The sequence below is a fragment of the Haliotis rufescens genome, unplaced genomic scaffold, assembly GCF_023055435.1.
Source record: "Haliotis rufescens isolate VD_foot unplaced genomic scaffold, xgHalRufe1.0.p SCAF_6, whole genome shotgun sequence".
NCBI lineage: Eukaryota > Metazoa > Mollusca > Gastropoda > Lepetellida > Haliotidae > Haliotis > Haliotis rufescens.
Window position 1 is genome coordinate 43302800 of NW_025964334.1, and position 25838 is coordinate 43328637.

Consider the following 25838-nt stretch of genomic DNA (forward strand, 5'->3'; position numbering starts at 1 on the left):
ACTACACCACCCTTGACGTCACCTTTATCGACAACATCGTACCTCCCGGTCAAGCCCGTAACAGGACGGGTCTTCCATCTCCTCCGCCACCTACATTGACACCAGTGGCGCCACCGGCACCCCCGGGAAACTCAAATCAACAAGCTCAGTATCTCAACCGATCTTCTACTTCGGCATATGGGGCGCCATCGGCAATTGCCTCTCCGGCACCACTGACATCTGCTTCTATTATTGACATCTCATAGATCATCACATGGAGAAGCAAGGTGAAACCACATCTTTCAATTGTCACCGCTCCTGTCGCTGCTCTACCGTACGTCGTCGGGATCGTGACTATCTTTCAACTTCCTGGGAGGAATCTTTTCAACCAGTAGACATTTGGTCTGATTCAACTTGCCCACTGGCGACGTTCTCCTTAACCCTGTCGTTTAAGAGAGATGACCTGTGGGTTTCCATCGAAACAGAGCTTCTGGTGGACAGCGTCTGTATCAGAACTGGCAGATCTTCACTGTTCAGGATCATTAAGCCTGTTTGACCCACTTCTCGGGATCATGGTTGACTGGTCTCGCATATCACGGTGTATAAAAGAAGCATATCGCTCTGCACCATCCCCACCATTCGACGACGACATCCACTGTCTTCTTCGTCAACATCGCTGGCACCAACGCTCCTCTACCCTGCCTTAACGCCAGCGTTCCTCAAAGAGACTCTTCCTCAGCGCTCCCCGAATTTTCCACAACGCTCCCGGTGCTCCTGCATTTTTTCACAAAACTCGGGTAAAACCACTTGTATGTTTACCACAAAGTGCATTGAGCATTGTCTCATTGTGGAGATTGCACCTCATCTCCGGCTCCAATGGGGTTTTCTCGGCTACTGCATAGAGTGATTTACATGTCATGTGTCAAGTACTCCGACTGTCAACAACTCCGACTGTCAACAACTCCGACCGGAATTAGGTCAACTGACCATTGCGAGCGGGCAATGCATGCTTACATGTATGCATGGTGCAACCACACAAGCAGACGCCTGTCGCAGTCCATCCATGCACAGATGATGGAAACGATAGAGCTCCGCTTCCAACACGGCAGTTACGAGGCACCTCATTTCATCGCCCCCTCACCATAAGAACGATAGCGCTTATACACCGTTCAAGGGATGGAAAAGATCACCTTCCTTCGTACATTTTGATCTTTTAGACTATGACACCTTCATATCTTCAACCTTGGCTACCAGATACAATATCGATTTTCTTCTTTGTCCCACGACCGTTCCATCAACCCCTGTTGTCCTTCATCGTCACCTTGATATAAGAACAGGAGCGCTTATACAACGCTCAGGGGATAGAAATGATCACATTACTTTGTGCAGTATGGTGCGATCTACCCGAACCACAGTTTTACAGATTTCCTCATTCTCTTATGGACACATTGCCTCGCTTCCGACTACCTGGTTACGTCGATGCCTCGGTGGTCGATTGTGGAGCTGGTTGATTTCGTGTACATGGGGTTTGGTTCGCAGGCGAGCACACCTCTCCACGTATCGTCCTGATGGTACATGATCGGAGACCCCTGTTGCTGACTTTTCAATTTTGCAGTCTTGTAGACGACCTCATTTACCATGACTTCCAGCTCTTCCACTGCCGCTTCCATCTTGACAGTGGCTAGTGTTTTGGGATTGCCCACATCAGCCCATGTTGTGACCAACTGTGATTCAGAGATCAACACCATTGGCACAGCAACAGCCTCGAGATAAAAGTGCTTATCCAGGACGTCACTTGCTGGCAGAGAATTCTCGGTCACGCCCTGTTGATCATGTCCATGGACAATATCACCATAGTGTGGTGTTTGAGGAAACAGGGTACTCTCCACTCTCCATCCCTGCTAAACCAGACCTTCTGCTTCCTCAACTTGGTGGTCAGCCTGGACCTGTACTTTCTTGTCTAGCACTCACCAGGTTGAGAGCATGTTCTGGCACAGGCTCTGTCCAGGCCGGACTAGGTGGCTCCCACTGAATGGAAACTCCACCCAGCGGTCATCGCCAGACTATGTCAAACGATCAACTCCCCAAACATTGATCTGTTCGCCACATCTCAGAACTGCCAGCTGTCACCTTACATTTCAACGGTGCTGGATCCGGCCGCTGTGGCAGGATTACACGCGTACGCTATTCCGCCTCCGGTTCTCCCTCCCACGGTTCTTCAAAGATCCAGGCCACACGGCACCTGACACTGATTTTGGTCCCGCCTTGGTGGCTGGCCAGAAGTTGGTTTGTCGACCTCCAAAACATCGCCAGAGACATTCCCCAGGAACTTCCGGTGTGGTACAACCTGCTCCACCCACACAGTCGTTTGTCACACCCTAAAACCTGCACGGTTTCGTCTGCACGCCTGGCACATCTGCAGAAAAGCCCCTTGAGCCAAAGGCTCTTCGGCTAGAGCGGCCAAGGCTATAGCTTTCAGCCATACGTCCATCTACACGAGGACTGGATGATGATAAATGGTGCTCGTTCCAGGCATTCCGTTCAGACAAACAGCAAGATCTGATGACAGCGTCACCACAGTTCCTGGCTGAGTTCCTTCTGTACTTGCGCAGCAACAGTCGGTTAAAAGGCTCTACCATCTCCACATACCTCGTCTCCATCAACTCCGTTCTTGCCATCCTTGACGATCGGAGAATGACGAAAATTCCCGAACTACAGGCCTTGCTGTGTTCCGTCTTGAAGACCAAAAAGCCAAGTTCAGACCGTCTGTGTGGGATCTGAATGTGATCTTATATGCTCTTCGGACAACTCCCTTGGAACCACTCCACTTGTCTTCCTTCTACAACCTTCTTCAAGGTAGAAGACGGTGTTTCTACTGGTTTTGGCTACTGCCGCTCAGGTCAGTGAGCTCAAAGCCCTTGACGTCTCCCGAGTCCAGTTTGAACACGGTACTCAGGACACCGTTCATCATGGGCCATTCATCGTAAAGAATTAATTCCGAGGACAGTCTGATAGATCATTCTTTATCCCTTCCCCCCTTGTCCATTGTGGGTGACGAGGATTGGGAGGAGTGTTTATTATGCCCAGTAAGTGCACTGAAGGTTCCCTACGACGATCTAAAGCCTGCCAAAAGTCTACGAAACGCCTTTTTCTGCCGGTCTCCCCTTTGTCGCAGTCGGAAGTCAGCCGGAATATTTTTTCCCTGTGGCTCAAGGCAGTCATCCTCCATGCTGATAAAGCCATCGGATTGGACCCTCCCCCAAGGCTATCAACACACACACCTGAGCGTGTCCCATCAACCTCTCTGGTGTTTATCACCCCAGACAAGAGGGCTCTACTGCGTTCCGCATTCGCTCTTATGTCAGTTCTAGTTTTTGGCTTACCCGTCTCATTCTATTTCTGTCACCTGTCCAGGTTTTACTTTTTGCATTGACTCTTGCTTCCTGACAAAAGGTGTTCCTTACCTCGAGACTAGAGGGCTCTCCTGCCTTCAGCATTCGCTCTTGGGAATGGTCGTAGGTATTGACGCGGACGCCGCTGATTCTTCGATACCCTGATCGGGGCCCATGGAACTCTGGTGTTTATCACCTCAGATTAGAGGGCTCTACTGCGTTGCGCTTTCGCTCTTAGGTGAGTTCTAGTTTTGGGCTACCTGACTACCTGCTTTTTTATCCCCCTCCCCAACGAAGTTGGCGGGGGATATTGAAATGGGTTCTGTCCGTCCATGCGTGTGTGCGTCCCGAAATCATTTTCGGAGCAAAACTGTGTTAAATATTTCTCTCCGAAACTTTGCATGTCTATCAGACTCATGCTGAACTGGTGCCTTTTGCTATTTAGGAATTTTAGAAATTATTATTTTTTACTTTTCCATCTCAACAAGTTGGACAAGGTTCTACGGGCGATCTTTTTCAATTAACTTCCCTTCACTAACCCACTAGGTGCACTGACCCGGACTGTCCAACCTTTAACTGACGGCGCATGTGGCATGCGCATTACGAGCACTACATGTTACTATGACACCTATAGACAGTTAACTTGTATAACCTTCACCTCTATCCGCAACGGTCACGCTTGTGTGTGGACAACCATATCTTTTCGCCTAAACAATGATTTATCTATTGTCATGCTCGGAAATAAATGTTCTTTGATTTAATAATACATCGTTTGATCACGACTGATTATATTGTATAGTTATCCACTAGATAGGCGTTCGAAGCAATGCGGTGAGATCAGCTGATCGTTCATTCCAGGTTGCTTTGTTAACGTTTTGTATTCGGTACTGAAAGTGTTGCCCTTGAAGTATGACTATCACACTTTTACAGATTAAGTAGATTTTGTATACGTTCCTATATCTATGTAGAAGTATTGCCGAGCAGGCTACATCATATGCATGCATTTCAGTTTGTACAGCGGTACGCGAAATGTGAAGGTCTTATGCAACGTAAAGTTGCCTGTAGCCTCAATGTTGTGAATATTGACAGCAACACATGTAAGTATTTGTCAAATATATATAACTGAGAGCAATGAGAAATGTTTTCAAGAAATTGTAAGAGAAACAGGCACTATAATTATGTCATCAAGTCAGTAACAAAATACAATGTTCAAAATAAAAGAAATGGAAATCACTGAATCTGTTTTGATATTTAAGGGTTAATTGATGCATGTTGTATAAAAGGATTTTAGGTATGAATGGTGGCTGTTTGTTGCCAAATACTACAATGATTATATTTCAATATGATCATGATGATCAATGAAAGATATATATTATTTTGGCCATTTTTAAATTTTAAAAAGTAGAAACAAAACAATTTTCAGACACAGAGGACCCTATATATTAGTTAAAATACATATTCAAGAGTATTTGTACCAACTACAATTTTTATAAAACAAAACTATATTCATACTAATTTTCAATCTCTATAATGTTGATTGTATTAACATTGCAGTGTCTACATCCAGTTTGCATTGACAATAATCATATGATTGTAACACAGATAAAGCTCATTCTTAACTTCATTAGGCCTTGCTTTTTATGTTTCCTTGTTCTAAACTGATGTTTCAAATTATTAATGTTATTCTTTTTTCTCTTCACACCAACAGATATCTGCATTGCACAATGACTCTTATTATTTTATTTAATATCTTGGCATACTTGTGAATGTGTACTAGTATTTGATTACACGTGCATGACTTTTTAGCAGTCATCTGTTTCTGAACTGAATATTATGCCAATATAGATAAGTAACAGAAAAAAAGGACTCTGGTATTCTTTCATGTTTGGAGAATCAATCAGTTTCATTGTGAAAACATTTTTAATTTCTTACATAAGTGACTTTGCTCTTCATAAGATCAAAATAGATCCAAATTATATTGAGGAGATTAAATTATGCAGTCTAACTCATTTCAGTCAGTCTGTCTAAAATCCAGTCCTATTTTTAAGGCAATAATAAATGAATGAAAATTTAAGAAAAAATATACCTTGCTTGAGTGAATCAGTCAATATACATACTGACTGAAATTTTCAGTCAATATACATATTGGGCATGATTTTAGACACTGACTAACATATGTAAGTATAATCTGTTATATGCAAAAACAAATAACATAAATAAATCCATTTATCTACATGGAATGATTGTGGGGTTCAATGTGCATTTATTTAACCATCAGAAGATTTGAGGATAAACTTTCTAAATTCATATTAGCTGTATGATAATAATATCTACAAAATATACTTTATACTACAGGTGTCTTGAAGTACTGTTGAATGAAAATCAGGGTACATAGCTACAGCAGGATAGTGTGTGGGTTTGTATGGGAAATAATTTGTCAACATTAAAATAAATATAATGTTATTAAAACAAGAAGATAAAACTATGATTTACATCTATTTATGTATCATACACATTTTGTAGGGTAGTCAGTATGAGTTGTTTGTATGGGCAAATCTCTGTAATTTACTACTATTTTAAGAGCATGAGTCTCAGAATTCTGTATGAAATGATTGATCAATGAATTAATTAACACCTATGGTGACTCAGAGCACTTAACGGTGGGACACATGTTATAAGGGGCACAATAATATGGGTAAATCTCTTATTTCAAATCATGGTGACTTATATGTATATTGCAACTGAGTAACTGAGCGCTTAATAGATGCATGGTGGATTTTCATTTGGCATATTTCTAAAAAGTAATACAAATTTAAATATTCAGATGCAACTTTAATTTTGATATAAAAAGTAACATTTAAAATCAGTTGTTTTATTATTTTGAACGTTATTTCTTCTTAAAATATTTTTAAAGGCACGGATGTATACTTACTTTATAGATCATTGGTAAAGGACTGGGCCTGTCAAAGATGTCGGTTTGCTGCAAATGAAGAATCTAGGCATATCACTAATTTTATTAAATTGAAGTCCATGGTGGTATTTATTGAAATTTGAATGCTTCAAATTGTGGTGGGAAATAACACAAAGGCTGATAAATAAAATGAGTCTGCATTATTTCATCTATGCAATATGTTTGCCCAGACTGACAGTAGAAAATACAGTGGCAACATACTGTTTTTCATGACGTTTTTCCCGCTATCTTCTAAAGTGACAATTCGTCTTGTAGATGAAGACTCAACAAATGCTGATATTATAAACTAATAATCACTACAAAATATCTGCTAGTTAAAAAAATTCAGTTGTAAACGACCGCTTTTGGACGAAGGTGCAACAGGGTAGCTCTTCAGCTTGGCTCCGTCTCTACATGTCACTAGTTGTCACAGTGCGCATTGATCCGGGAACCAGACTGGAAGCGACAAGTTGGACCGTCACTTATATCATTTCAAAAGGAGAGTTATTGCCCTTTGGAACAAAAAGATCGCCCATTAGGGTGGTGTTCATTTCCAGAGCGTAACTCAAAAACTGTTTCATACTTTCTTTCAAAACTTTGCATGTCTACCAGGCACTCAAAACTTATTTAATACTTTCTAACAAAGCTTTGCATGTTTACCAGACACATACTGAACTGGTGCCTTTTGCTATTTAGGAATTTTAGGAATTTTAGAAATTTTTATTTTTTACTTTTCCATCACAACAAGTTGGACTAAGGTTCTTTAAGGGTGGTGTTCGTTTCCGGAGCGTAACTCAAAAATCTTAAAATACTTTCTTACAAAACTTTGCATGTCTACCAGGCACATACTGAACTGGTGCCTTTTGATATTTAGTGCTTTTATAATTTTTTATTATTTATGTTTCCATGACAACAAGTTTGATTTAAGTTTTCATATAGGGTGGTTTCACTTATGGAGTATAACAAAAAAACTGTTAAATATTTCCTTGCCAAACATTACATATCTATATATAAAGCACATACTGAACTGGTGTCATTTGATATTAAGGATGTTTGTTTTAGAATTTCCATTGCAGCTATTTTGACATGGGCTAAGAGAAATGTTGGGTCAGTTACCTGGATTTGGACCATAACGTGTTAAAATGGGCGGGGGATAGAGATGACTTTGTTGACTATACATTTGTCCTTTTTGCATTGGCTCTTGTTTCCTGAAGGCAGGAATGGTCGTAGATGTTCCGATCGTCACTGGTATGTAGTGGGGATTCATCGGACCTTGACGAGGGTTTGTTATGGATTACATCTGAAGGTATGCCCACCGGCCATGCCATCTATGGCATCTAATAAAGATGTAATACGGATTAATGCAGGATAAGTTAAAAAATTTAGTAAAATCTAAATAGTTTTTACATTTGTATACTTATCCTGCATTACGAAGTCTAAGTCCCCTCCCTTCACTATGCTGCCTCCCCACGAAGTTTCAGATGTTATGTTTAAAGCAGCTATGTGTTTTGATGTGACGTCATGATTTCCTGGTCACATGCCGACTGTGCGAGAGGGTGCTGCCTCCTGGCGGTTGATACAACTTTCTTCAGCAGCTGGATCTCACACAGTTCGTCTCTCTGTCAAAAGACAGCAATAAATGAAATGCAGGATAAGTATACAAATGTAAAAAATATTTAGATTTTACTAATTTTGAAATTCATTTCTCTGAGTAAATATCTGAAACTTAGATCATACAAAATGCTGTAAATAATGTTGTGAATTGGGATTTAGTAATGTGTAAAAAATGGCAACATTTATGATGTACCTAAAATTCAGAGGTCATTTTCAGTAATTTTGTTTTGTCTAAAATGGTAGTGGATCATATCACAGAACATGGAATTTCCTACTGAATTCAAAACTGTAAAGTGTATATGTGTACATGATGTATGATGAATTCTATTCTACTTCAAAGTGAGGGTTGAAGAGGAGGGACATATATGTCACTCTGGTATCCAGGTGGTTAAGAAAAAGCCCAAAGATCTTTCGATTCGCAACAAGGGTGAAGGTTAGCATATGTTATGAGAAGGTCAAAGGTTTAGCTCATGGCTTAAGAAATGCCAATAAAACCTGTTTTGTTACATTTGTGAAAAGTATAATATATATCCATTGTTTAGTGGCAGGCCCTGCACCATCAGGACTTTTAGTCAGGATCAGTCTAACCATGCTGAAGTAACTGGTCAGGTTACTGTAGAACATGGTCAATCATTGTCAGGCACTGTTACCGCCACAGACAAGAAGCTTGATTTGTATCTTGCCACAAGTCCTACCTAGCTGTTACTGTTTTTGATCCTTAAGAAATGGTTGTCAATTAATCTATGCATTTTCAGTGAGTAAGGTGGTTTCTATGTATATACCTGTCTATGTGATTTCTGTATTGTCATACCAGTAGTAGATCACCGTATGAGTCACATGTCGAATCGTTCAATTCTGGGTACAGTCTTGTAGTTCACTTGTGTTGAAGGAAACCCTTAACCCCACAATAATGGTCATAACATTTTTGTTATGCAGGGATGTAACTGGGCATTTACAACTGCCAGTAAATTGAAGAGACACAAAGCCAAGCATACTGGAGTAAGGAAATGGGTGTGCAGTGTGTGTAACAAGGGCTTTATGCGAGCTGAACATCTGAAGGGTCACCTTGTCACACACAGTGGAGTAAAGCCTTTTGTGTGTCCAGTGGAAGGTATGTATAGTATAACTTGGACTTGAGTTTATGCGTTGACATCGGATAAAGTCCAACCAACCTTCCAGCATGATTCTTCAAGACACTACTTAATATGCCTTAGAGCATGGCCAATCCCATCATTATTAAAAACATATCAGGGTACAGGAGATATACATTGCACATGTCAACACATGTTACACTGGCAAAGCCTGCTTGTCTAATCTATCTTTAAAGACATTTAACTGCTTATCCAAGCAATGACATTGCCTAGTACAGTAACAGCAGACGTGGTTATGTTCAGTTATCTCAACTATGCATTTCTTCCTTCTTTCCATCCTTATGTGGAAATGTGCTTGAACAAAGTTTCTAGCTTCTAAAAGCTTTTCACCTGAACACATCCCAGCATCACCATGGTCACCACCCCAACAAATGGGTCACTCACATTAATCCTGTGCATGCGCCCTTTCATGACTTGATCACCTGACAACCTGTCACTTCTTTTTGATCCAAGCATATAAAAGGAGGGGTGGGCCAACACTCTGAACCAGTGTGTGAAAAAATTGCTTAAATGTTACTAGCCAGTTTCAGTTTTCACTAGCTATTAATATCCAACAGTTTATTTATGCAGAAATAAAAAAATAAAATTCACTGTGTATAATTCTAAGAATAATACCTCTGTTACATAATAAATTGTTTGATAGGCATTACTTCTTTGATACTGTAAAGGCGACGTTTCGGTATAGATCCTTATACCGTTGTCAAGCAAGACTGAATGAGGAAATATTGTACAGAATATATATTGTGCTGGAGGATTAACAGTAACAACAATAGCATACATGAGTGGGATAACATTAGACTAACACTTTGTCAATGAAAACATGTCATTAAAATTCTAAAAATATCTTTTCGAAAGAACCTTTCCTCTTCTGCTGTTGTAGAATCAAGCAAACTAGACTTGGTTAGTTTGATCTAGACTTGCCTAGGCATTTAGGAAAAGAAAATATCTAAAAAATATAAATTCCACAGTCATGGTGCAGGACTAGGATTACATAAGTAATGACAACAGAAGGATAATACTGTCACAACACGATGGACAGAGAACATATAGGTGGAAGCCAATGGGACGTGAAGCCAATTAAACAGGATACGTTTGCACAGGTGTGGTGATTAGTGCTTAATGAGTTCATAGTAGGCGGATGGGATGAAATAGCCTTGATCTCTGTTGATTGATCCCTTGTGGCGGCGAATGGGGACTGCTTCTGTTAGTTTTCTTTTAGTGAAGTCATGGAGGTTGTTAGAGAGTATTTGGACGTTGTCCCAGTTGATGTTGTGATAAGGACAGTTGCTGATATGGTCCGAAATGGCTGATTTACTGTCGGATTTGATGGTTGAGGTTTTGTGTTCTTCGATTCTGGTGTTGATGTGGCGGGATGTTTCACCTACGTAGGATTGTCCACAGTCAATTTATAGACTACACCTTTAGGCTCTTGAGGTTTGGTTGAGTTTCTACCGTTGGCTCTTAGTATAATGGCCAGGATAACACAGAGAGCCCAATTTAATTTGTTGCATATGAGAGTGACTGAGAAGCTCTGGGTGTAATTACGATGGACTTCATTGATGGAGTTGGTTGCTAAATATTTTTCAACATTATTTACTGCGAGGTCCATACACTTCTGCCAACAAAGCGAGAGTGCCTGCATCCCTTAGTATATCAAGTCTGATGCAGGTACTGCCATCACAAGAGATTCAAATTTCATGTTTCAGATTAAGTCATGGAAGTTTTTTGCAGTCAGTAAATAAACTTAGGTAACACCTATGTCACAATTGTGTTAAATGTCAAGTCACTTTGAAGGTCATTCACTAATGAAATGACTGCATTGGCCCTGAGTATTCCCAGAAGGGATGTTATCAAAGCAGAAGTACTCATAACTTTGTTATTAAGGTAGCATAGGCATAGCTTTTCATTGGGCATGTGTGAGGTTGAGTCATTCAAGTGAGCCCCAGCTAGTAGTACAGGCACTAACTTACTTCTTTTCTCCTTTTGCCTGTGCAAAAATAATGCAAATGAACAGCCATTATGACAGGTGTTACATCTCAGACATGTTCTCTGCCAAGCGGGCAAACAACAATGGAGAGGGTTCGCCATACTTGTCAATTGTTGCGAGGCGGTTCATGGGGCTGCACATACACCAGCCACTAGCTACTTCCGACATTGAGAAACATAGCAGTGAAAAACACATAAAAATCGGAGATGCAAAGTTCTGCCATTTACAAGACTTCCAAGAGTGCTGTGGATTTCCAAGGTAAAATATTGGACAGATATGTTTTTAGAGTACAACATGTTATGTGCCACCTCAGTATAATTATAAGTCAAGGAATACTTGTTCTGTAATGTGATGCTGACTGTAGATAGGGTTACAGCATAGTTTTCAGGGCAAATGTTTTTAGATTGAATATCTCTCAAAAACAACTTCCACTGAAAATGTGAACTTCTTTGTTTAGTAATACAGATATTATTTTTAACATAATAGACAGCAAGTATTTCTGCAATTCTACACAAGTATTTCAGACCAAGTGAGGTATTTGATTTTGTAGATACATGTTTACATATATAAAGTTTATGAAATTCATCTCTCGATTGCATTGACTAAAAATGATGAACATATTATTGAGGAAATTCCAATTATAAGTGATTCATTTATATTTTGGCACATACATTTACCATTAGTCTCTCGCATCAGGACCTGCATTCCGTAATGAAAGTATTTGTAATAAAAGTATATGTGTGCATATTTTTCAAACTTCCTGCAAATGTTCACATGTATGTTTGATATTCCATTTTATCATATAATGGGTGGGTTTCTCGGCAGGATAAAGCCAACGGATAAAAACGATATCCGTTGGGGTCATATGCGGATAGAGATGCAAATATCAAATGTCAAGTAGGGACTACTTTCACTGTTTATAAACAAACATGGCGTCGCCCTTGTCATTCAAGGATCGAGTCAGAATTAACCATCGGGAATCTGGATAAGCTACAGAGATAATTGCTATCATTATCAAAAGAACAGTCTAATATACTGATAATCAGTGTCTAACTGTGACGTAGCAAAGGCATTTTATAAGTTTTGGCAACTTTGGAGATATAAATTTCGAAACAATTTTGCGAGGGCACAAGGCCTAGCCAAACGGGATCAGTAGCCATATCTGTGCTTGTAGACCTCTGCGGCTTGAAACCTTCTCCACAAATTAAAATAGTTGGATTCGGCCGAAATATGTTTGAGTTGTTACCTTGTTTCGTTTTGTCGCTGTGTGTACATCTGACTACACTTCTTACCGTTATGACAGGACAGACCGACAGTCAACAACGTCTGACCGTGGCCGTGACATCTCATAGACTAGGGTTAGAGTAGCTTCCATTTGACAAAGGGAAGTTACTCTAGCGGACAGATCGATGGATTGCCGCGAAAGGCAATTAAAAACAATTGTTGTTTTGCGATTTCAGTTGGAACTATATTGGCTACTGTCACTGTCCGACTGACACATCACTTACCCTGTGACGTAATAAATATTAATGCGCGCATTCCAGGAAAACTCGCAAGATTTTGGTAATGATTGTGAGAGAGGAAAAGCGATTTTGAAGCACAGAATTAAAGAATGACATTATATGATAGAAAGGTTATCACGCTTGTGTGTTTGGGTATAGTAAATATCCTGTATTAGGAATAAACACTATGTATTTAACTCGCTAAGTCTCGCTAAATACAGTGTTTATTCCTAATGCAGGATATTTACCATCCCCAAACACACTCGCGGGATAACCTCTATATATTATGTACTGATGCACAGTTTAGTCAAATCCAATTGCAGTACAACTAACTTTTGATTTCTATATATTTTCAGAAATGGACTGTTAACTAATTGCTGTCCGCATGAGCAATCACAAGGATGTGCTCGAGTCAATGTATAGCATCTAACACAAATAGAGATTATTACCGTCTTGTGTTTCCATGTCATAAATATCATATGTAAGGAATAAGCATTGTAAGCATAGTTTCGAGCATAATACATAATTTTGATTCCTAATACATGATATTTATGATACAGAAATACACCAGGGTAATTATCTGTTTATCATGTAATGTAATTCTTAGAATCTCCAAGTTTTCATAGCATTGGCGTAAGATGCCCGTGTGAACCTCCCAATTTGTTATATTGAGCTAAATGTTGGTTTAAACAAACACGCACACAAGGAGAAACCTCTAACTAACCTTTAGAATACAGTACCACAAACTTTTCAAACACGTGACAATACCCTATGTCGTAATTTGTAGTATTTTGTTGCAAGTCACACCGGCAAAACATATGCCCTGTGACGTCAGGGGTCATCGAGTGTGCATAAGCCGCTCCCAGTGACCTATCATCTCTACACACAATGTCTTTGAATACACCCAGCGATGTGAAGAGTTTTGAATATTTGTTTACTAAATATAGCCTGCGGCAGTGCATTATATAGCAAGCGCTAGTTTACGAAAGCACTTTTATTTTTTATATATTTTTTATTTCGTTTTTCTCATACCGTATTCGACGTAATAAGCGCCCACGGCGATAATTGCTAATATATTGGCTATTGAACAATCCCAATTAGCACCCCTTCCGATTGATCAATGTATACAAGACTTATTCATTCGCGTATAATACGCACTCGTGTGTTATATGCACCCTTAATTATGGGCAATTAAATTCTGGAAAAATATATCTGTCGTATATAACATTTCAGGCTGTCAGCATGAACCACGAAATTTATCTTTCAACTCTGCTTTCTCCACCAAAATAATATTCCAATAAGAGCCTCCTATTTCTAATTTTGAGAGCGTTCTGGGCGCTTATTACGTCGTATACGGTAATTCAAGTGGCTAAAATGGTCATATATGGGAACTAATATACATATATTATTTTTTCGGTTCCTATATTCATTATTATGCACAAGAATGCAGTTTATTAGGGATATTATATTGGCCCTGAACACATCCAAATGTCGCCAGTGTTAGGGTAGGTTACCCCGAACTCTATCCTTAGCCCTTGGATCCCCTTTACGATCAATCACCCCTTTTTGATCATTAGGGTTAGGGACCCATTTAGTGGCTATTAGATTATCCAGACTCTTATCCTTAGCCCTTGGATCCCCTTTACGATCATTAGGGTTAGGTAGATCTACCCGTTTAGTGGCTATTATAAATTCTATGGCAACTCCGAATATTCTTCACACAAAAACGTCGAGTAAAAAGAATGAAATGGTTTTATGTTGAATATTTTGGCTACTGGAAACTGTCCTGGAACATTCACACAAGCCACTTTCACCGGCTACATTTTTTCAGTACTGATTCAAAAGCGAACTCACCGTTGTGTCGTCACTAGCCATGCTCATGCCTCCCTCGTTCCTTACTATTATCCACATCATCCTTACAGTGGTCCCTACCACACTTTTCTGTCACAAAATCCACCTGGCGAATTATTAAATACCATGTCATTCATGCCATATCGGATCATTCCTCGCCCCTCGGTATCTTGTAGGTTACGGAATGGGACGAGTGTGCCAAATGGCATCGGGATCATTCGGAAGTGTCACGAGACACCATGCCTACCCGTAACCTTCGCAAGTGTCCATCACCTATTCGACCCTTTCGTTCAGTTCCGTAACGTCGTAGGCATGACTAGGTAAATTTGCATTTTGTTTCACAGTGGTGACGTAGCTCAGTCGGTTAGCTTTTGGGCTAAAAATCCGAAGGTCAGGAGTTCGCGTCCGACGGATTGTCACTAAAACTAGTTGCTTGTCTTTGAGACATGTGACCTACGACAGACATCGTCCTCACGAGATGTTGTGGTACTGTATTTTAAAGGTGCTCCAGTAAGTTGGCATCACATAGATGTACAGTTTACTAAATTGAGGACATGTAAGATGACCTTACTGCTTATTTGCAAATTTATCAGATCGTGATACTATATTTATCAGATAGGTTTGCTAGTGAAGTCGAGTGAAATATTTTTCTTGTCGGTACAGTCATTGCAAGAGTCAAGCTGACAGAAGTGTTCATATATTAAAACCATGAATATTAATTTTGTACATGACCTGTGGATATTCAGTTCACTAACTTCGACACTGACATGTAAATCATAGTCTAATGATAACCGAAGTAAAAGAAATTAACCAACTACATGTTTTAGAAGACCACAAGCATGTACATTTGACCAGTGTTTGTCCTTTGTAAAGCAATCTAATTTGCATACCAGGGCCCTCGGGTAAACAGGTGACCAATCCATTGAGGTGATCAAAGTGAAACAGCCTTTATTCATTAAATGTTGTCTTTCTTACTCTGACTTAGTAATGCAATTACACTGGAAGTCCTTGTTACTTGTTATTGTGGTAGCTAGCCTAGGGACTCATTTGTACTGCATTAGACAGCATAAGGAATCAATTAGGACCTTAGACAGATAGTGGTCAGGTCAGCTGTCACCTGATGTGGTCAAGTTAAAATGGTTCACGATGCATGATTCTGAAGGGAAAGTTTGAGGCTAGTTTGTAACTCGTCTTCTGATTGTTCTGTTTGGAGATATAGAGGATTAAGGGTGAAACGATACACCGATATTCCGATGCATCGCGATACTTGACCCACGATACGATATACGATAAACGTGGGCCCATTTATCGATACCCCACGATACGGAACGCAAATCTCAAGTACAGCGTTTCCTCGCTATTGTGCCTTTCAATAAACCGCTAACTTGGTTATAGCGCGCGGTAACACATGTCTCCCAAAAACGTACTTACGTTTTTAATAAGCTCAGGTTTTACACCGACAGATGTTTTTCCCCATCTCATTAAACATTATCAGCTGATCACCGCAAGCACATAACAATGGAAATACAAGTCAGCAAGTCCGAACTGAAGTACGCAATTCAATTCCATTATTATACTATCTTGTTATTAAAACGTGTTCATTATATATCTGGACTTGTGTTTGTAATATATTTTATTGATTTTACTCAAAATTTCATTTAATATTGTTTTCATTAAGTTAGGTGAAATCGTGTGTGAAGAGATACAGCAACCACGGTCAGATTACCGCTTTTGACGCATTGAAACGAACTTTAGTTGCTAGAGAATGGATACATATATGAAAAAAGGCCCTACTTTGACTCGTCAAAAGTCATATTTGTGGCAATTTGGCTAATATATGTCAACATAACGTTTTCACAATTGAAATACATGTAGCACGGGAAGTCCCTAGGGTGACTGGTCAAATTGTTCCATACGTAAAAATATCCTGCAACAGCAATCACCAGTACCAAAATGCTACACTTGTGGTTCTTATAATTTTAAATATATATATAGTAAAAGCTGCAACTAAGGTAACACGATATTGGAATATATTATTCCTGATAAAACAAAAAATTCAGATACAATTTCTTCGACCATTCCATCAAAATTCTTTGACGTTGTATCACTGGTGGAGCACATTAATTATTTTCTGGTGTTTGAACTTTGAATTGTTTTTAAGGAAAGTTAGAGAAAGTTCCACTTTGAAGATGAACAGCTTCAGTAGTCTTGTTATTATAAAATAATTTTGACTGTTCCAAAATCATGAAAGGTTCAATCTTGACATGCTTTAAGTCTTGTTTTTTTTCATCATTGCGTATCGAGATACGTATCGTATCGTGACCAGAATATCGAGATGCGTATCGTATCGTGACCTTCCTGTATCGTTGCAGCCCTATAGAGGATGGTTATTGAAGCCTTACTGCCAGCCTGCTATTCATGGCATCCTGCTGACTCTTTCCATCATTGAATATTACCATGATTACAGTGTCATTGACAATATCTTTCTAGGTTGCAAGGCCAGATTTACAGCAAAGAGCAGTTTGTATGTTCATCTGAAGAAACATGATGCCTCAGGGAAACAAATAACATACCACTGTCCTATGGAGGGATGTGTGAGGAACTACTCCTCTAAAGCTGGGCTGCGTAACCACATTCTCAAACACTGTCTCTCCACACCTCAAGGTTTGTTGTGTTTTAAAGTTTTTGCTTTTGATGTAGAAGTAATGAATTAATGTTTTGGTGGCTTGGAATAGGGCTGGGACGAGTCAAAATTGACTACCCAGATACCCCCCCCCCCCCCCCTACTATACCTGACCCAACCCAGTTACCAGCTGTAGGTTTCAAGAGATAGGTACAAACTGTCTGATTGGGAAAAGTTTGACCATAGCCCTGGCAAAATGTATTTAGATGCATTTATAAACGATCTGGTCATGCATACACAGAAGTTGCCTGAAGTTCCTGTGGGTACCCAGATCCTACTCAGTACCCACCTGACCCGCGTACCCAGATTATCCATCCTAGACCTAGCTCCTAAGTATTCCAAATGTTTCCTTAAGCATTCAAGCAAGGGCCAATTTTCTAGTGAAAAAATAAGACTTATTTTGGAGGAATGACCATTATAATAGAAGGCATTTATGACAAGGAAGACTAAGTTCATTTTGGACAAATAATTGAATGTTTTTAATTATATTCCTTTGAGTATTTTTAGAAAGTGAAACTATAATAGAGAGACTTTTTCAGGCAGTGACCCGGCTACTGCCTTGGACTGGGTGCCCCTGTTGGGAGGAGATGATGACAATCTGGACAGCCTTGTTCACTCCTCCCCTGAGTCCACATCACTATCCACCAGTAAGTAGTACTGGCTCAGCATATGCACATGCCATTTGTCTTGACTGCATAGACAGACCTCTCAATGTTAATCATGTGGTTTACATATTCTATAGGGTCTGTGGTTTAGATAAGAGCAATAGTTTAGAGACATTTTGTTTGAGTTTTTTTGTTCTTAGTCAGCTGAAATCTAGAAAATATGAAAAATTATTTCACTGGTTTTTGTGTAGTTAGTAGAGGTGCTCAACATATGTGTTCTGTTTCAGTATACAGTAAAGTCTCGTTAATCCGACACTCGTCAATCGGACAATCAGCTTTGTCCGACACTAGTGATGGGAACAGATTAAATCAGTCCTATGTAGACCCATTAATCTGACAATCTCACATTCCGACTCCATCACATCTAATTTGGAACGAATTACTAAAATCACTCATTAATAGTCTTGTTAATCCGACACAGTGATCAGCGTACTCCGTGGTCCCACAGTCCATGTTTTGATGCAAAACTAGTCGGTTAGTAGCTGCATATTACAATGGCTGCAGAGTCAAACTTGCTTATCAATAAACAATTAATTTTTTAAATGAACAAAACAGGATTGATCACATGCTCAGATTACCTCAATGGCATTTAAATCGGATACAAATTCTTGCTATAGCCGAGGATGCCCCATTACAGGTCACGTAACAAACCTTTGCAAACTATGACCGACCAATGAAATGACTAACAGGAAGTCAGCATTAGCCACTAAGAAAGCAGCTTTCTTGAGCTTTGCGACTTCCATTTCAAAGTTGCGACTTCCATTCCAGACTATGCTTTTTAAGTACTACAATCAGTCATACAGTCCGTAACAGTTGTTTTGTGTCAGGCTTTAGAGGTTGCATTATTAGAAAACATATTTCGCTAACAATGTAACATAACAATATGAATATTTCATTTTTCATTTTTATTTATTACGTATTTTTATCGTTTTCTATCATGTAGTTGTCCAATTTTCGATCACGAACGTTGATACCACTTAATTTCATTTATCCGACATACTCGTAAATCCGACATAATCATATGCAACCAACCATGTCGGATTAACAGGACTTGACTGTATTTTGGCCTTGTTTGACCATGCTGTCCAACTGCATGTTTACTGCCGTAAACCTCTCCTCTTGGCGGACTGAGGGAGGTGAACTTACCATGCTTCTGATGACACTATGTATGGTTTAGTTCATTAGATTCTAGTATTTGTTAGTAGTATTTATGCTAAAGATATCTGAATATTAATGGTACCTGCAACTTTTATTCTTGTGTGTCTTTGGTTGTGGAACTGTTGACTACTTTTCTTATTTTTATTGGCTCATTTGGTCCAAAACTTAAAGGGAGCACATGATGTTGTGCATTGTCTATCCATCAGTGGATGTGAACTACATCGGTTGAGCCTTGAAAAATGAAGAAAAGAATTCAAACTGTTAATAGAAATTTAGAATGTTGTCAGAAAGCACTACTATGGGAACAGGGATGTCTGGGACTTGGCTGATTGTCATCGTACCCTGATTCACATAATATAGCATGTTTTCTTTTTTGCTCAGGCTTTCAGTTCACTAATTTTGGAGTCCCGACTCCATTATTTATAGACTGATGTTGTACAACCTGATGATGCAAGTTAATGATTGTTTCAGATGCATCGAACAGCACCACTGGCACACTTCCAGTGACAGCACTGTCCTCACCTCAGGATAGAAGTCTCACAACAGATTTTGTCAGTCCAGGTATTAACATTGTTGATGTTTAAATGTTGCTAAATCTATGAAGTTGAGAGATCTTAAAATGTTACTATATGTATGAAATTGAACTTTCAAACGCTTTCATAGTCCGTCTTACAGTTAAGATCGAAGGGGTCTTTTTTTATAACCATCCTGTTAAACGTCAAAGACGTTTTGGATCCCTTGACAAAAAAAACCACTGCTACAGCATTTTAGGCCAATGGTTCACTTCTGCTATGCTTCTGTGTTGGCAGTTTTATCTGAAGGGGACTGTCTGAGTGCGGAGCAGCTGAGCAGCAACATTGTGTCCCAGCTCATAGCCAACACCCCCCTGCAGCCTGCACAACCGGAGGGTGGGGCAGCCCCTGCTTCAAAACCTTCTCCAAAGATTGCCATAGCAACAGGTATGTACAATATGCTCATTGGGTCAGACCAGGTATAACGTAAATTTTTTACTTATCCTGCATTACTCCTTAATGCATTCACTGCTTACTTACGACAACTAGAAGGACAGCGCTGCGAAGGTCCTGGGTGAAGAAATAAAGTTGTTGTTCTCAAGTCCCAATCAGTGGCCTTCCGTCGCTGTCCTGTGACCTTGATGACACCTAAGGTCATCTTCACATCACTGCTTGTCGCAGCACAGCTAGGACGTGTCCAAGCGGAGCTCTCCTTTTGGATTAATTTTAGACCTTCAGTTTGTCTACAATCTTAAAAATTGATCTGCGATGGGTGATGTATTCTTTTCATATTACTTTCACCATGTTGTGTAGTTTTATGTGAATTAATTAAGACTCTTGTCTTTTTTCCCGCCAAAATATTGTTGTTCGCCGCCATTTTGAATTGTGTTACAATCGTTTGCCTGCCAAGGTAGTCATATTGTTTACAATTCTCAGCTACGTATGTATAACATATTCTTATGTTTTTAAATACTACTAGCTTTGGCGTAACAGTGAGTTGCGTATACTAAAATTATTGTATACTTTTTCAACTCGTTAAAAATATGGTTGCCGATAGATTAATATCAAATCTACGGCTTTCTTCCAGTCCCGCTTCATCAACAATTCTTTTATTGCGTACCTATGTTTATGCGATTAAATAGTTTTTTGTTGGTATTTTTGGTTTAACATTGAGTTGCGTATATGAACTTTGTATACTCTTGCAACTCGTAGTTTTTGCCGATAGATTATTGTTCAATTCTATGGCATTCTTCCAGTACCGCCTCATCAACAATGGCGTAATTGTGTAACTTATGATTGAGCGTGGTACTAATTGTCGTGGGAAAAATCTTACAAAGATTATCATCCACGTTGTTTGGTTTGCGCGCAGATGTGCTCTCCAAACCCTAAATGAAAATATAAATACCCTTGGTTTACATTGAGTTGCGCATACAAAAATATTGTATACCCTTGCAACTCATAAATTTGCCGATAGATTAGTGTTCAAATTCTTCGGCACTCTTCCAGTATTGTCTCATCAACAAGGGTTTAATTGCGTAACATACCTTTGAGCATTGTACTAATTGTCGTGGAAAAAACCTTACAAAGATTATCATCCACGTTGGTTGGTTTGTGCGCGGATGTGCTCTCCAATCTCTAAATGTAAATAGCCTTGGTTTACATTAAATTGCGTATATAAAAATATTGTATACCCTTGCAATTCGTATTTTTGCCGATAGATTACTGTTCAATTCTACGGCATTCTTTCAGTACCATTTCTTCAATGGGTTAATTGCGTAACTTATGTTTGCGTGGTGTTCATATTGTCGTGGAATAATCGCCCAAAGCTCCTATCCACGGTCATAGGCATGCACGTAGATGTGCTCGCCAAAATTCAAAATGTAATTTTTGTGTAAATCTCTAATCCAACAAGTTTACTATATAAAAGCAGATTACTCACAATCATATTTTGCAGTTATTCCGTCGTGAGACGAGAGGAATGTCACTATCGCAGAATAGCGAATGACATATGGTTCTGTCATTACCACCCAATTGTTATTATCGGCAGGTATTATGACGCCTGTGATTGCAGAAGTACACCATCCACCGAAATCAACAATACCGGAGGATTTTGTGAGTACCGTAACTGCTCCTATTTTTTCAGCCGCCGGACACTTCCAGATACATGTATGATAATCTGTGACGTCGGCGACAGCACCAGCACCAGCGTATCGAGATGCTATGATGGGGGTAGATTAGACGCAAGCCTTGATCCAGTCAATACTTTTGAGCTTTGTGTCTGATTTATCTGCGCCGAGCGCAGCACTTGACTACAACCCAAGCACTTCTATTACGCAAGCGGTGCACGATCAGCTTAGCGCTGTTCCAACATATCCAGCTTAGACCTGCGCCGAGCGCAGCGTCTGACTGATACCCAAGCGCTCCTATCACGCAAGTGACGCACGATCAGCTTAGCGCTGTTCCAACATATCCAGCATAGACCTGCGCCGAGCGCAGCGTCTGACTGCTACCCAAAGCGCTCCTATTACGCAAACATCGCACGATCAGCTTAGCGCTGTTCCAACATTCCAGACCTGCGCTGAGCGCAGCGTCTGCGTACCAATCAAGGTCTCTACAATGACGTTAGCCCAAGGCTTACAGTGTACTCGGTTACGTAACCGGCACATGATCAGCTTAGCACATGATCAGCTTAGCACATGTACCCGATTGGGAAGCACACCATTTCGTGTCAGTAACGCCTGCCCCTGATAACAGGGTAAATAAGAGGGACACCACGAGGTCATTAGAGGAAGACTTCTCCAAAACTCACATTTGCTCCGTGATTTAAGCGACCAATATCGTCAATGTTTGCAGTGGATGAGAATCTATTAGAGGATAACCATATCTGATTAGATCACTTCCAAACTATGGTGTTTTTCCTACAGCGTCAGTTTGACCTCAGGAAAATTCATCTTGAGACCGTTCTGACGGAGATTACCGTTACACCCAAGACTTTATAGCGTTTCCAACTGAGATGCTGGTTTCAAGGGCAGTCTATTACTTCATCCTTGGTCATCTACTCCCCTGTTCAACGAACAGATCGCAGACACGCACGTCAAGTTCCCAAAAAGCTTGGAAAGTCCAAGCGGGCTGGCAAGTCAGGGAATTATAAGCCTAGACGCACGTTTCTCAGGGAAGACCAGCATTCTCTTACTGAGAAAGGGAGTGGCAGAGACAAGTCTCAAGGACGATTTTGTACTTATCGCACTATATCATGGTGTCCGTATAAGGGTAGAGATAACCCCACCGTGGACCAGAGTTTGATTGGGAAAATCCAACATAGACATACTGTTGGTAAGAAGAGCTGTAGAGTGGGTTCACAACCCAGTCTTTACTCCGGGATTTTATCCTCACACGTACCTGGTACTCATGAAGGACCCAGGCAAGATGAGAATGATCCACAATCTCTGTGTTCAACGAACGTTTGATTCTTCATCAGTCTCGACTATCCATCCCAACCGTAGACTTTTCAGGTCCAGTTCATTGGGGTTCACTACCAATGGTAGTATTTCCCATTTGACATGTCAGTGACACTTATGGCTATTTACAGGAGTAATGAAGCCAATAACTATCTACACGTGATGAACACTTGGTTCGAGTCGTAGATGGAGGGCGATCTACTGTATCATCAACACATGTCAATAACTGGGATAGACAATCAACGAGGCGAAGTCGGGAGTATTCTCCTTCCTATTGACTTCAGTTCATAGGAGACCTGTTTAAGACAGACCAGGATATCCTATCTGTACCGAGGGACAGATGGCACAAGTTTCTACTTCTTTTGTCATCTACTCTACACCAACCACACACACTTCGCCAGTGGCAAGTGTTGCTAGGGTTAATCACCTCGGCACAGGAGTTAACTAGTATGGGCCGCTTACAACTGCGACCAATTCATTTTTTTCCTGAACCCTTACATCAGGAGTCAGGATCCACTCAAGGCCATCACTCTACCGACTAAGCTAGAGCCTTGCCTCAATTTGTGACGCTGAATGTCTGCGGAGTCTGTTTATTCGGGTTTTCCCCGAATACACACCTGTTTGTGGACGTCCCCTTTCAGGGGTGGAGTCTTCACTTACAAGACCAGATAAGCTCAGGGCTATGGCCCGGCGCACAATGGAAGTGGCACATAAACAACTTGGAGTTGGAAGCTTTAATTCTGGCTATATCACATTGGCAGAATCAACTACAGTTAGCCCGACTCGCTATATCCACAGACAACAGCACTGCGGTGTGGTGCCTGTGCAATCGGGGAACAACACACTCCCACTCTCCACTTCTAAGGACATTCAGATTTCTTCCATTTAGTGGATCGGCTGTGACTAAGGTTCATAGTTCAGCACATCCCCGGATGTAGAAACATACTGGCCGATACTTTATCACGTCCAGACAGGGTGGCTCCCACCGAGTGGAAATTTCTCACAGAAGCATTCCAGTTACTGCTTCAGGAATTCAGGCAACCAAACATTGACTTGTTTATTACTTGCCTAGGCCACCAACTCATGACGTATATCTCCCCGTTGCCGGATCCGCAGACTTGGGCGGTGGACGAGTTCAGTATCACTTAGGAAGGGCAAAGAACTAACACTCTTCTGCCACCACTTTTACTTCCCAAGGTGCTACAGGGGATCAAGGCGACAAGGTATCTCGATCTCTCCTTTGGTCGCACCCTGGTAACCGGCGAGAGGGTAGTTCGTCAAGCTCGGAAAAATCTAAAACGATTCACTTCCCCTCTCACAGTGGTCCAACCTACTCATCCACCCTCAACAGAAAATTGCCTCACCCAACGTCTGCACGCATGGTTCGTCTTTAAAAGGCGTTTAAGTGCGAAGGGTTATTTCGACACGGGCAGCAAAGCTATAGCTTTAGTTCATCGTTACTCTCCCAGAGACGACGATGACAAGTGGGGATCACTTGAGACTTTTTACAGGGAAGAAAAGAATCAAGACCCTACGATTGCGTCACAATTCCTAGAGGAATACCTCCTACATTGCGTACCCAAAAACACTTGGAAGGTAGCACCATTACTACGTAATTGGCTGCAATTATCTTAGTGTTGGCCGTTTCCGGAAAATCACAGTGTGATTAAGGTCATGGAACTACAGGCCATATTATGCTCATTCAGGTTTGAGGATCAGAAGGCCAAGTTCCAGCCACCTGATTGGGACTTGAACGTGGTACTTCGAGGTTTGCGAGGGCCCCCTTCGAGCCCCTCATTGCATCCTCATTTTCAAGCTCCTTCCCAGCACGTGACACCTTCGTTACACTCTCGGTATAGTATAGAGAGCTCCGCGAATGTGCTATCGCTGTGAGGAGCTTGGACATCACCAAGGAAACAATGGTTTCTCTTGGCATTAGCAATGGCGGTACGGGTGAGCGAACTACATGTGATCGACTCAACCCGGATCCGTTTTGAGCATGGGACGCACGGAACGGGACATCAAGGGTTATGCTGGGATTTTATTGCTAAAATCTACTACCAGGCCAACCCGACCGTTCCTTCACCATCCCACCGATATCGACTATTGTGGGAATCGTACATGGTGAAGTTCTCCTGGGCTCGGTGCGAGCAGTTCGAGTTTTCATTCGACGCTCCAAGACTAGGCGTGGTTTGTCCAAGACAGAAGTTAGTCGCATAATCGCAAACACCATATCTCTATGGTTACGCGCAGTAATCCTTCAGGCCTACGAGATCATCAAACGGAACTCGCCGAGAGCGAATTACCCTCAAGATCTCAAGGTGTCAGCCTTACCAGGGCTCAACACGGCAATTGTGGTTTTGGAATAATCACGGAAGGATATTTCTAGAGATTCGAAACATATTTTCATTAGTCATAACCTTCGCGTTGGGGCTCTCGAGGATGTCGAAGACGTTCGAAGTTTGGCCCTCTGGTTGTTATCCTGCAGATTGCCAACCCCTGACGCAAATAATGAATTCGCCCTATACAGAGCCAGTCAACTTCCATGTGCAGTCACTCAGTCGCCACCAGTGGAAGAATATTAGACAATCTTGTTTGTCAGCGACGGCTCTATGACGCAGTAAGTAAAGAATTAGCTGAATAGCTATTATTTTCTTTATTACTAAGCGTGTATAGGGAATTTCTCTTTAATTCCTATGTTCAATCTTTTTGATTTTTGAACAACCCTACCGTAATGGCGTTTTTGTCGTAACTTTTCCGCTTCACGGTTTAGCGACCAACTGGTGTTGTATTGCAGGGTGTGAATTATTGAGGTTTCTGTATTCTGAAGGTTTACCCACCTCCAAACCGTCCGATACAGATGCATTAAGGAGTAATGCAGGATAAGTAAAAAATTTAGTAAAATCTAAATATTTTTTACATTTGTATACTTATCC

General features: G+C 40.7%; 1 protein-coding gene across 1 annotated transcript in view; it reads left to right on the forward strand.

Moving 5' to 3' along the window:
* The window catches only part of LOC124114618 (zinc finger protein ZXDC-like), an 83181-nt gene that overhangs the window by 50211 nt on the left and 7132 nt on the right, over positions 1–25838 (forward strand). Inside the window, exons 7-11 of the mRNA XM_046475292.2 lie at positions 8872–9046; positions 16917–17090; positions 17649–17756; positions 19404–19493; positions 19742–19891. Of these exons, the coding sequence (XP_046331248.1) occupies positions 8872–9046; positions 16917–17090; positions 17649–17756; positions 19404–19493; positions 19742–19891 (697 nt within the window). The remainder of the gene's footprint in view (positions 1–8871; positions 9047–16916; positions 17091–17648; positions 17757–19403; positions 19494–19741; positions 19892–25838) is intronic.